The 12,935-nt window shown below is 52.6% G+C and overlaps 1 protein-coding gene across 4 annotated transcripts in view; it reads left to right on the forward strand.

Annotated features, from left to right (window-relative positions):
- The window catches only part of TMEM181 (transmembrane protein 181), a 70,148-nt gene that overhangs the window by 21,144 nt on the left and 36,069 nt on the right, over nt 1–12,935 (forward strand). For 2 of the 4 annotated variants that reach the window (XM_045865823.2, XM_045865825.3), the window contains exon 2: nt 8,136–8,239. In XM_045865823.2, the coding sequence (XP_045721779.1) occupies nt 8,136–8,239 (104 nt within the window). The other 2 variants (XM_064598304.1, XM_064598305.1) reach the window with 2 other exon arrangements.

Below are 12,935 nucleotides of genomic sequence, written 5' to 3' on the forward strand. Positions count from 1 at the left end.
TGGTGGGCCTTCTTTCTGCCTCTGTTCTTGGGGGTTCAGATCCCACCTCCACCTCCTGCCAGCTGGGACCTCAGCAGCAAAGGCTGCCCCTGGCCTCTATTTTCCCGTATGTAAAAGGGCTGATAATACCTGCCTTGCAGGACAGCCCCTCGCCTGGTCCCGAGTAGGTGCTTAGGGAATGACAACTGCCCTTTTCTTCAGTTGGTTGAGCTCTGAGCTGGAGGAGGGGAGATACTACATAGTGGATCCTCAGATATTGGTAGGATTAAAACAGATTTTTTTTAAAGAGAAAGTGGGGGGGGTGGAAACGCACAACTATTATTACTGTAACAAATCTGAGCTCTTCCTGTATGCTTGCTACACTGTCCTGGGCTCGTCATGCTTTCATTTATGCCCCCCAGCGGCCCTGGGGGCATTCCGCTTGTTTCTGATTTACAGTGTCTACTGGGGCCCGGAGAGTCACCTCGCTTGCCCGTAGTTGCCTGCCTCGTGAGTAGGGGGAGCCAGGATCTGAAGCCAGGCTGACAGGCACCAGGCCAGCGCTTTGGACCACGGGAGAAGAGATTATTTTTATACGGATTATGAAAGAAAAACAAAGTCTTTCCTTAAAACATGCGAATGCACTGAGAGATTACAAGTCCCTTCCCACTGCCCCGATGCTAATTTTTTAGTTCTAGAGGGGGAGATCTGGGAGTGAGTTGAACGAGTAGCAAAATCTGTGATAACAGAAATATTTATAATAAGAGGTCTTGCCTACCTACTGTATCGTGACTTGATGAGGCCAGATAAAATAGGTATTCACAGAAGCACTTGGGCCTGCTGGCTGCTGTTCCCCCCTGCCTTCCGGCGGGGGCTGGCTGTCACTAAGGGTTGTAAGAGGCCCAGGTTCCGTCCCATCTCACCCGCATCGCTGAAGGCGCCCAGAGGTGTTTTCTCACATTCTCTGCTCAACCAAGTCTGTCCATTTCAGGGTCATTGTGCTCCAGGCCCATGAAGGGGCTCACTGAGAGTGTGCCTCCCCCACGGCTTGTCTCTAGTGCTGTTTTATTAACTCTTATGGGGCCTGCGTGGGAGGGGAGGTGTCTGGTGGGAAAATAATGTTGGCTCTAGCAGTGCTGGAGGCTCGGTGGCCCTAATGGGGACACTGGCCTTCCAGCTGGCCGAGCAGGGGCCTGACTGAGGCTGTGCGCCGAGGGGAAGGCACTTGCTTGGAGCTGCTCTGGCCAGTTCCCAGACCCAGAGGGCAAAGGTCAGGGCCATAAAAAAACACGAAAAGACAACAGTGGGAGAAAAAGTTCAAGGTTGTGATTCAGTGGTCTGTACTTTGTCCTAGCAAGGAAAATAGTAGAATATGAAGAAACGAAAGTAAAACCAGGGAAGCATGCATAGAAATGGAAGGAATCAATAGTTATTGGACTAAGGATCTAGAGTTAATGGCCTGCCATTAGTAAGGCTCAGTGCTGGACACCGAGAGGCCAGAGGGGAGCTCCAGGTCACTGGAGGCGTGGAAGTCTGTGAACGGTTGTCACCCACGTTGAAATCCGGAAACGGACATGTGCCTCTGCCCTGCATTTGAGGAGACATCTTCCTTCTCAGAGTGGTTGGGGGCAGCCTCAGGGGAGGCAGGACCTCGGCTGGGCAGGGAAAGATGGGTGCCTGGGGGCCGGAGGGCAGGGAAGGCCTCAGTGACCAATCATCGGTGGAACGAGGAAGGCCAGCGTCTTAGTGACAAGGATGCTTGGTGGCTGTTGCACATTCTGACAGGACAGTTGCAGGTGCCTTGAACTGGGAGGTTTCTATAGCTGTGTGACTTAGTGTCTTGAGTTTCATTTTTAATTGTGGTTTTTCTTTTTTCGGTATGCGTATTGAAGGGGAAGCTTTTGGTTTTAAAAGAATACCCATGAAAAGGGGCTTAAACAACAGGTGTGTCGAGGAGTTGAAGTAGGCTTGTCCAGGGTTAATTCAGTGGCTCCATGTCCCTGGTGGCCTGAATGGTTTCCATCTTTGGTTCTCAGTCCTGGCCTGTTGCAGTGTCCACCCTCTTACGTGTGATGTGGCCATAGCCAGTTGGCACTTACCTGCACGGTTATGCCCTGAAGACAGAAGAGGCTTTTCTCACCCATCCCTTCATTAGGCAGGGAAACCTTTCCTCGAAGTGCCTGGCTGGTCTCCCTCAGGTTCTGCGTTCTGGTGGGGACGGGGGCTGGGACAGTGAGGCTGGTCTCCCTGGCAGGAGAGCAGGGGAGGAGGGGCAGACAGCCGGGGCGCCTCTGCCCTGCCCCAAAGAAAATCCCTTCATCTCCCATGGTTCCTGTTCCTTCTTTAGAACGAAGTGGGGATTATGGTGGGAGAGTTGTGTTCAAAGAAACACCCATAAATTTGTTGTGCCAGCAACAGTTGGGGGTGAAGTGTTTGGCTATCACTCAAGGTGACAGGGAAGCCGCTGGAGAGTTCTGGACTGAGAGCGAACACACCTGGCTTTCAGAGCAGCTGGGTGGAGAGCTTCTGCCAAGGCCAGAAGCAGGGGGAGCAGGGGAGGCCCGCTGCAGTCCAGTGAAACATGGCAGGGCCTGACTGGAGAGCTGAGAAAGGCCGAGACTCCATATATTTTGAAGGCTTTGTGGATGCATTCGATGTGGGGAGTGAGGAGAAGACAGAGGTCAAAGAGGACTGCCGAGTTGGAGTCACCACTTCCTGGGACGGGGAACACTGCAGGATGGAGTCAGCGGAAGATCTGGAGTCTGGTTCCGGAGTCTGGACTTGGATACCCAAGTTGGGGTGTCAAGTGGGTGTTTCCTGCCAGACTGGGGCTCAGCTGGGCTGAGCCTAGAACGTGGAATTGTTCGCACCTGCATCGTCTCTGAAGCCTGAAACAGGAGGAGGTCAGCGGGGAGTGAGAGGGCAAAGGGCAGTGCCGTGCAGATGTGTCCCGGACAATGCTGATGTCTGGCTGAGCGAGCTCTACAGGGTGGTTCTCCTGCTCTTTTGTTGTGGGGCTTGATGGCTGCCCAGGCTTCATGGGACTTGGAAGCCGTTCCTCGGGAAATGGTTATGAATATGCACAAGACGGGCAGGCGTGGCTTGTAGTGATTTGGATTATGGCTGCAGTTTGGGGGACTGGCTTTCCAATAGAGGTGTTTTTAGTTTCTCTAGGAAATGTGTCTGTGGTATTTTAAATCACCCGCAAAATTGAGGTTAATTAGAAGGGACCTAAAGAGTCCAAGCCTACGCTAAGGGATGGTCTGTTCCACTGCATTTGGAAAGTCTTCCAAGGGCCCTGAGACTTCAAGGAGGCTTCATTTTCCAGTCTGCGTATTGAATGCCTGCATGTGAGAAGAGACGCGGGCCTGGAGAGGCAGACTGGCGTATGGTCCACTCAAGAAGAGAGAAAGGAGGGACAGCCGTCCTGAGCTGGTGGGGTTTTGCTCCAGGCCTTCCTGCTCTCATTTTCCAGGGAGGAGATCCTACCAGCTGCTGTGCTTGACTTGGCCACGGTGTTTGGGGAAATGCTCCCTCGTAGCTTGTTGCCAGTTTGAGGGAAGTACATAAACACTTGTGAGATAATGAAGGAAAGTTGAGTAGGTGTTTTTGCATGTCTGGCATCCACACAGGTAGATGGCTACTTTGTCTTCAGGCGCTCAGCCATGTGGCTGTAATAGGTTAAAGACGTGAGAGACAGCGAAGGGAGGGAAGGCTTCCTGGAGGAGGTGGGGCGTGCAGGTGAGCCCTGCTGAGTTCGATTTCAATTCTTTGGTGGTGAGAAGAGAGAGCATTTCCCATCAGGAGAGCAGCGTATGCAAGGGCTGGTCCAGAGTCTGGCTTGACCATGTTGGGAAACAGAATTTAAGCCCCGGATGTGGATGCTTGGGTTTGAATGCTGCCTCAGCCTGAGCTCGCTCATCTGGGAAATGTGCATGGTGGTAGTACCTACCTCGGAAGGCAGCCGTGATGACCAGGGGAGGTGGTAATGCACGTGGGGTACATGCAGCACGGTAGGAATCCCAGGCAGGGATTTGGGGGGACCTTGGGAGCCATGAGGAGAAGTGGAACCTTGACGGAGTGGCCGTGGGGAGCCAGAGGCTCCCTGTGTGGGGCAGCGTCTGGGAGGCCGGCTCTGCGCTGGCGGTGGCCGGGCCCGGGCTGTGAGGCCTGCACTGGGAAGGAAAAGTTAGGAAGCAAGACACGCCTCCTCCTGGCTGGCTGCAGGTGCAGGGCGAATGAGAGGCGAGCATCCTCAGAGGGGACCCCGAGGCTTCAGGATGTGGGGCTGGAGAAAGGGTAGAGGCAGGAAATGGGCAGTGGAAGCAGCTTTTTCATTTGTTATTTTGTGCTTTAATGGGTTGAGTTTTAAACTTATTGACCATAAAAGTGGTGTGGAGTCCTAAGTGAAAATGTCCTGGGAGACACTATCTCAGAACAGGATCAGGGGCAGGCAAGGGCTTGGGGACGGTTCCTGGAGGCGGGAAGGGGCATGAAGGAGGAAGCAGGGGTCACCTGGGGTCAGAGAGTACACAGTGCGGGTCCCAGAAGGGGATGGGAGACAGTAGAGGTTGACATGCAGGATGGGTTAAGGCTGCTCGATCAGACGCCTCTTGGTCATGGGCTCCATGCCTTTTCTGCATCATAGTCTTGCCTCTGAGCGTTTACACAACATTCCTTCTGTTGGTGGCCTGATCATAGGGCGTAAAGGCTGTCTCCTCACAGAGACTTGGCTGGGCCGCTGGTTAGTTTAGTTTGATTGTTAGAAACACATTGGTGTTTCGGGTGGGAGGAGAGGTGGGAGGTAGGCAGAGAAATGACTGGGTGCCTGGTTTGGGCTGGAAGTGGCTGTGGGGCAGCTGGGGCCGGGAGATGTGAGCGAGACCAGCTGGGGCTGCCTCGACTCTCCGCTGCCGCTGTCTTCATGTTGGCGTCTCACGGTTGCGGCTTTGACTGAACAACAGTGGAGAGCTGTGATTTGTCTCAAATAGGAAGATGTTCCTGAGGTTTTGGAAGTCTCTCGAGTTTTGGTGAACTGCTTCAGAGTTTTAAGATGTGAAGTTGAGAGTGGAAGGAGCCCTGGGGAGGAGGCACCGTCGCGCAGAACTGAGCTATCTTGGTGCTGGCCCTGGCCCACAGCACCCTGTGGCTGGAGGCGGTCTCTGGGCCCCAGATCCCCCAGCTGAGGATGCCTGGAAAGGTTTACTGCTGGTCAGGAAGCTGAAGACTGAAGTGTGGCTCCTTCCCCAGCCGGTCCCCAGCAAGCTGAGGTCATGGACGTGGTTGTGCCCAGTGGCATTTTCTCGGGCAGGGGACTGCTTTTGCTTTCTCTGTGTCTTTTTTCCATTGAATTGGATGAGGCCTGATTTCCGAACCAGGAGAATCTGTAATAAATTGGATATAAGTGGCAGTTTTAAGGAAGGGAAGCACTAGATCTGTATTGAGCCCCAGAGTGGGGAATAGGCACAGCGCCCCCAGGCGGGCGGGTGCTGCAGGAACTCGACCTTATGCTCTCGGGGCCTGGCTGGTCTCTTTCCTCCCGTTCCCTCTCTTCTGCTAAGTAACTGCTTTCCTAACAAGTTACTGGTAATGTATTTTAATGATAGAGTGTTTTAAAAATCAGAATTTAAATATAATTATTCTTACTCTGTTTTTCTCTGCTTCCAAGTAACCTCTTCTGGGCTCTTGCCTGTGCTGGGAGCCCTCCGTGCCCCTCAGAGCCCCCGCATGGGCTGGGGTGGGTAGGTCGCCCTGAGAGCAGCAGACTCCGGTGCCATAAATGACTCCGGGTAATTTTTAAAATAACTTTAGATTTATAAGGAGAGCGGCAGAGAGTACAGAGTGTCTGTACACCCCTCACCCAGCTTCCCCTCATGTTGGCATCTCAGCACTGTGGCACGTTTATCAAAACTAAGAGAGCAGCATTGGTGCAGTCCTGTGAACTACAGACTTCAGTTGTCTTTCCCAGCATCTAATCCATTTAGCGTTGTGTAGGGGCTTTTCAAAGTGAGAATGCCCCGTGCTTTCCCTTCTGCAGACTGTGCAGAGGAACTGCATTCTTAGCCTCGACACCTGTGGACAGCAGAGCGGTGACAAAGAAGACCTTGTTCTGATGTCGGCCCCACCTCCCCAGGGCTTTTCCCAGAAATGCAGTCGTGGAGGTGGGTCCCCTCAGCTCTTCCTGCTGCCCCAGCCTCCCTCCTGGGGACCAGCAGTTACCGCCAAGGGGCAGAGCTGTGACACCTTGGGCAAGTGTTCTGCAGTCTTGGACCTCAGTGTCCCTGTGTGTAAGTCGAAGGGGTTGGACTTCCTCCCTGAGGTCCTTTCTGGCTCTACTATTTTAAGGCTTTCAGGCCTCTTAAAATCTTTAGGGTCCAGGGGTGCCTGGGTGGCTCAGTCAGTTAAGCATCTGACTCTTGACTTTGGCTCAGGTCATGATCTCAGGGTTGTGAGATCGAGCTCCGTGTCAGGCTCCACTCTCAGCTAGGAGTCTGTTTGAGATTCTCTCCCTCCGCCCCGTCTCCCCACTGTCCCCCACCCCCGCACTTTCTCTCTCTCTCTCAAACAAATAAATCTTTAAAAAAAAAAAAAAAAACACACACCAAAAAAACCCTTTACGGTCCCAAATTGGAGTTGGGGTCAGCCTACTTAATTCATTGGCTCTCATTTCTCATGCATAGTAGGGTCGTTTGTGGGTTGGCCTTTGGACCTGCGTCCCCAAGAAAAAGGCAGAGGCACTCATTCCTTTATTTCTTCACTGGTGTCGTCATTCCGTGAAACGTGGTGACACTGACCTCCGAGTTCACTCGCCCAAAGGCCTGGCGGGTCCTCTTGGAGAGAGCCGGCTTGGTAATCGGCAAAGCCACGTCTCAGTGAAGGTGGCTTATGGGCCCCAACCTTTGCCCCAAGATACCACCCAGGTGATTTCCTGCTCAGGAACTGGAATCTTGAGCGATGTGGAGGAGAGGTTGCGTGTGTGCACTCAGCACCATAAAAGCAAATAACCTTTCCCTCCGTTTCAGTTCTAAGTCTGCTTTTCCATGGCCTGGGGTGTGTGTCCTGTTCCTGAGGCATGAGAAGTGCCTCCTTCTGTCTCAGCTCCCAAGACCAGGGAATGCTAGGGGAATAAAAATAATGTAAAAAGCGAAGCAAAACAGCTTCCCCCCTCCCACTCTCGTCTCTTTGGATTTATGGGTTTCCACTTTAGGTTATAGGGCAGGGGTCCGCCATTTGGGGGCCAAACCTGGCCCGCCACCTCTTTGTGGTAGAGTTAAATCGGAACCCAGCCACGCACACGCGAGCACATGACGTCTGGGCGCATGTAGAGGCGGCCGTGTGGACTGGAGACAGAGACTGTGTGGCTGGCCAAGCCTCAGACATTCATCGTCTGGTCCTTCATGGATTTTTCTTTTGTTTACTGACACCTGAGGTAGGGAGTTCTGGAAGAGAACTGATCCCTCCGCCACTGCCGTTTTCTTCTGAGCAGAGGAGAAAGTAGGCATGATAGGCAGGGACCCTCCTGCCGGGGTTGGGGGGGCTGTTGGGATGGGTCCGCGCAGTTGCTCTCCACACTGGTGTAAGTCACAGGCGAGTGCGGGCAGCTTGCTCAGTTGCATCAGAACCAGACCCCACAGCGAAAGTCAGGCTGAGCTTCACCAGGAGGGCTGATGCAGGCGAGAGCCCGGGCCGGGGGAGAAACCAAGTTGTGGGCCACCTGGAGGGCCAGCTGGTGGCACCCACAGTTCCCAGTCTGGGCTTGATTGTGCCAGCGCACAGCTCAGGCCGTGTGTTGGCATGAGTGGGTTGGGGTCCTCTGTGCCCTCGGGCTCTGCTGTGGCCGCTGAAGGTGGGCGCGTGTGGAGGGCGTTCAGCCACCGCGTGTGTGGCGTGAAACATGCTCTCAGTGGGCACCGAAGCCACAGCGCGCTCCTGTGCCATGAGGAGTGGGGTCTGGCTGGCCAGTCGCCCACCCTGCAGTGGTCCCTGAGGTGACTTAGGCACTGTTGTCAGGCAGGTCACCTGGGTTTAGAGTAGGTCCGCTTCTGAGGGGGGGAGGGGGCGGCCTGATGCAGCCTGGGGGTGTTGCTGGTTCGGGGAGGGGCCTCCTGTGGACTCAGCACCCCCCACCTAACCCCCCGCCCCCGGCTTCTCTGCAGGCTGGCGCCCATGCGGCTCTACACGCTCTCCAAGCGCCACTTTGTTCTCGTGTTTGTCGTCTTCTTCGTCTGTTTTGGCCTGACTGTCTTCGTTGGGATCAGAGGTAAGGTGCAGTTCTTGGTCATTTTATCATTTACAGTCACCCTGGTGCATGCTTTTCAGCCTGGCCAAGCTATACCCACTTTCTGTCACCTGCTAAGGGCCCCTTGGCGGAGGGTGAAGTGCCACTTCATTCTGAACCCACTGGGCAAGGGGTAACCCGGGTCTCTCCCCTCGTAGCAGCCAGGGCTTGAGTTCAGCTTGGCAGCACCTGGTGGCCTTGACTGCGTACCTTTTATTGGACTGTCAAACATTTCTGTCAAGGCTCCTGTGCTCAGGACCCAGCCTGGGCGCTGGGGAGTTCAGAACATGCTGATAGATGGGGGCCACAGGCCAGGTGTGTACATTCTTGCAGGGGCCTGAGACAGCTATGAGCACGGGGCTGGGGTGACCAAGGGGAGCCGGGAGCGCGACTGTAGTGACACCCTGAACTCTTGGCAGGAGGGAGCCTGCAGATTGGCTTTGGCCCTGTGTTAGGGCCTCAGTGCCCCAGGGTTCCATAGCATTCAGTGTGAGGGAAGAGCCACACCGTAATGATCTTCGCTTCAGAAATGCCTTTGAAATCACCCAGTCCAACCCCATTTCACACAGTTGGAAAACAGAATGAGAGAAGTCGGCCCGTTTTCATAAGGTTCCCAGCAACCCGGTCTCTTCGGCCCTATCCAGGGGATAGGAGACCAGGACCTGCCTAGGTTGTTTCTTCTTTCCCTCTTAAATGTCGTGTCTGGTGAGCACGATTTCTGGGAGGTGTTTGTTTAATTACATTTCATATTAAAGCGTGAACGGCATTAGGCTCAGCCTGTCCCAGAGGCAGTTGCGCCCCCAAACGCTAGTTCCTGAACCTCAATGTGACTGGGGCTGGTGACTGGCCCGAGGAAGCTGGGGGTGAGGGTGGTTGCTTAGGTGGCTGTTTGCCCGCCGATGATGAACATCATGGTGACAGTAGCAGCTGTTAGCCAGTCTCCTTTTTTCCTTCCCGTGAGGTCACCAAGGAATAAGTCACATTAATCCCGGCACAGTACAAAGCAGTCATCTTACTCAATTTTCATAGCTGTCCTTTGAAGATTGTTAGGAGAGGCACTGATAGGCTTATGATTGGAGTCTCACGGGACCTCAGCCAATTCTTGTTTTCCTGAGCTACTGTCTGTTGCAATATCCGTGATTATATTCAGCCTTTTCCACTCTTGCAAAAATGAAGTGATGCACCCAGGCTGAGATCAGAGAAATGATGTCAGGATTCCCACATCCCTTTCCTTCTTCCCAGTGGGTACTGGTATTAGGGTTCTCCAGAGAAACAGACCAATAGGATATATGTAGATACCAAAAGAAGATTTTTTGTGCCTTCCGGGCCTGCTCGGGCCTGATCAGACAGGAACCACTTCCATTTGACAGTAGAGTGCTGCCGTGCGTGCCCAACTCACGATGGGCAGCTCAGGTCTCATGGTAACTTGGGGGCCCATGGGTAAGTGTTTAGTCTCTACTCAGGCCCAATAGCAAGCCAAGAGCTGTGTCTTGCAAGGAGAGTATATGTGGAGGAGGGCAAGGCTTTGCTCCAAAGTCCCAAGGGCCTGCACTAAGGTTCATCCATAGGGCCCTACCAGAAGCTCCAAATGGCATCCCTATCTTCTCCTGACATTTCAGACACCTTTATATCTGCCGGCTCATATGGCCCCAGCAGTAGGCAGCCTGCACGGCAGCCTGGACCTGCTGGGAAGCCTTCTCTTGTTCTGGGCCCCACTCAAAACTTGTACCTTTTTGGGTCACTAGGTAAATAGGCCAAAGTATCACACCCAAGCAAGGAACATGTTGCCTCTAAAATGCAAAGAGGCGAGGCCCACTAGGCATTGTACCTCTGTTTTGGTTGTAGGGGGAGCCAAATCCAACAGTTTGTCTTTTGCCTTAGAAGGGATAGCTCTCCATGGCGCACACCACGGGACCCCCAGAAATTTCACTGAGGTAGAAGGCCCCTGAATTTTAACCAGATTTATTTCCCATCCTCTGACATGCAAGTGTCTTACCAATGAGTTTAGGGTAGTTGCTCCTTACTCACTAGGTCTAGGCAGCATAATGTCATCAATGCGATGGACCAGCACGATAGCTTGTGGAAGGGAAAGATGACCAAGATCTGTGCAAACTCTGATGTGTGCTGGGGAGTGACATACCTTTGGGGTAGGGCAGTGAAGTGAAGGTGTATTGCTGGCCTGGCTTCTGGTGGGCCTTATTCCCAGGGATGAAGAAGACTGCTTCATCCTGTATTTGCTGGTACAGCAGCTGCATCTCAGGTACCAGAGGATGTGTGAATTTGCTCAAGCTGGTACAGCAGCTGCAGCCAGGATCACCCCCTGGTTAAGCTGATGGCGGTCCACTGTCCTCTCCAAGAGCCACCTACCCTCTGCCCAGGCCAGATAGGCGAGTTGAATGGGGGTGTGGTGGGAATCTTTCACGTCCTCGATGGGAACACTAATGTCTGCGGTCTAGGAATGTGACACTGGTTTTGATTGTATTTTTGTAGGTAGAGGCTGTTCTGGTTACTTCTATTTGGCCTTTCCCGCCATAATAGCCCTCACTCCACAAGTCAGGGAACCAGTCTGGGGATTCTGCCAGTTGCTGAGTATCTCTGTTGCAATTATGCATTCTGGAACTGGGGACTTAGCCATAGGGGTGGGTTCAGGACCGCCTGGGCCCATTGTGACATGTGCCTGAGCTAAAACCCCATTGATTACCTGACCCCCATAAGTCCCTACTCTGGTGTTTGGGGTTTCATGAAATTGGAGTCATTTCAGGGCCAGTCACCAGGGGACCCCAACATGTATTTCCTTTTCCCCAATGTGCAGTTATCTTGGTAAAAAGGCTGTAGGTTCCTTTGGGAGAATGGTTAGCAGTCTATATTTTTGGCAGTGTACTGGGGTGCTTTCTTTTTTTTTTTTTTTTTAATTTTTTTCCCCCCCAGATTTTATTTATTTGTGAGAGAGAGAATGAGAGACAGAGAGCATGAGAGGGAGGAGGGTCAGAGGGAGAAGCAGACTCCCTGCTGAGCAGGGAGCCTGATGTGGGACTTGATCCCGGGACTCCAGGATCATGACCTGAGCCGAAGGCAGTCGCTTAACCAACTGAGCCACCCAGGCGCCCCTGGGGTGCTTTCTTGAGGGAACCCAGTCTTCTTTCCTTCATTCAAGGGGTTTGGGTCTGTAAAGTGGCCCAAATCTGGAAACTATTGATGGACTGTGACTCTCTGTTTTTATGATTCAGGTTAGACTCTTGTTCACTTGACTTAGACTTTTCTGCTTACACAGATTAAGTCAAACTTTAGCAGGCTTCCTGTGGATTTCACTTCTAGGAACGCCATAATCAACTAGCCAGTCCTATAGGTCTGTGTGAATCAGACTCTTCTGAGTGCTGCTTTGACTGTCCTGTCCATTACAGGAGTCATACCCACCTTGCTTTGGATAGGTGAGCACCGCTGCTTGGCCCCCCCACTCCTGGGGTCCAGTTACTCCCATTGTGCTGGGTTTCCCCAGTTCACTGACCATGGTTCCTACTGTAAGATCTGGTCCACAGAGCAGGGCAGTCATAGAGCTCGTTAAGGATGCTGGGGCCTCCCTCACAAATTTATTCCTCATAGCAGTGGTGAAAGCTCTGTGTCCTGGAATCTCCCAGCAGGTCTTCAATGACAAATCGACCCCAATGTTCCAGCCTCCCTAAGCCTCCGAATCCCTTCCTTTCCATTAAACCAAGGCAGGTGTGGCATTTTTGATTTGCTCACTGGGGACCATCTTTTGGTCCACATTTTAACCAACCATCCAAACTGTTAGAGCCCTTCCTAACTCCTTGAGCTCCAGCATGCAAAGCAGAATCTCTCCTTAGTGGGCCTGCATCCATAAATTCAGACCAATCCAACTTTATGTTCCTTCCACCATTTTCCCACACCCTTCGTATTCATTCCCACATATGTTACCCGGATTTCTCTCTATATAAACCAGAAAACTCCCGTAGTTCTTTTGGAGTGTAGTGCATCTCCTCATGGGTCATACCTTGTACCTCATCTTTAGGAGCCTGCTGGAACTTGAGTCTAGTTATCGTTCTAGAATCAGAGAGGCGAGGTTGCTGAGCAGAATCGGCATTGTCTTGCATGGCCGTCAGGGGAGTCTGTCTCCTTCTACTGGGAATGGGGAGAACTCTTCCAGTGGCAAAGAAGATGCATAGGAATTTAACAGCTCCGTGCCCCCATCTTCATTAGGATCTTCCTGCACGTCCCCAGGCCAGGATCGCTTGAGCAGTGAGGCAGCCTGTGAGGCTGGTGTTCAACTTGTGTTGTAATTCAGCCAGTTGCAGGATGAGATTCTGGGCTTGACTTGCAGCTCGCAGCGCTGTGGCTACAGGAGGTCAGACTCTCCATCAGGGCACACAGAAGCCATCAGATCACTTACACAGCACTGGAGCTGGGAATTCAAACCCCGGAGCTCACCTTGTCCGGGGACATTAGGAACAACCAGTCAACCTCATTCTGTTTGTTTTCCAAAAATATTCTAAAATATCACAAATAGAGTCACTTAGCTCCTTCTTAGAAGTGGTTGAATCTAGGAGTATCCAGTGGAGATGGTTTGCATATTTTCATGAACCAGTGCTGCCTTATAGAGTCACTACCATCTTTACACCTGATCAGGTTAGGGAACCAGTTCCAGAAACCCCAGAACCAATAG

This window comes from Mirounga angustirostris, unplaced genomic scaffold (assembly GCF_029215605.1).
Source record: "Mirounga angustirostris isolate CCGP_5_RB_7025 unplaced genomic scaffold, mMirAng1.0.hap1 SCAF_8, whole genome shotgun sequence".
NCBI classification, from domain to species: Eukaryota; Metazoa; Chordata; class Mammalia; order Carnivora; family Phocidae; genus Mirounga; species Mirounga angustirostris.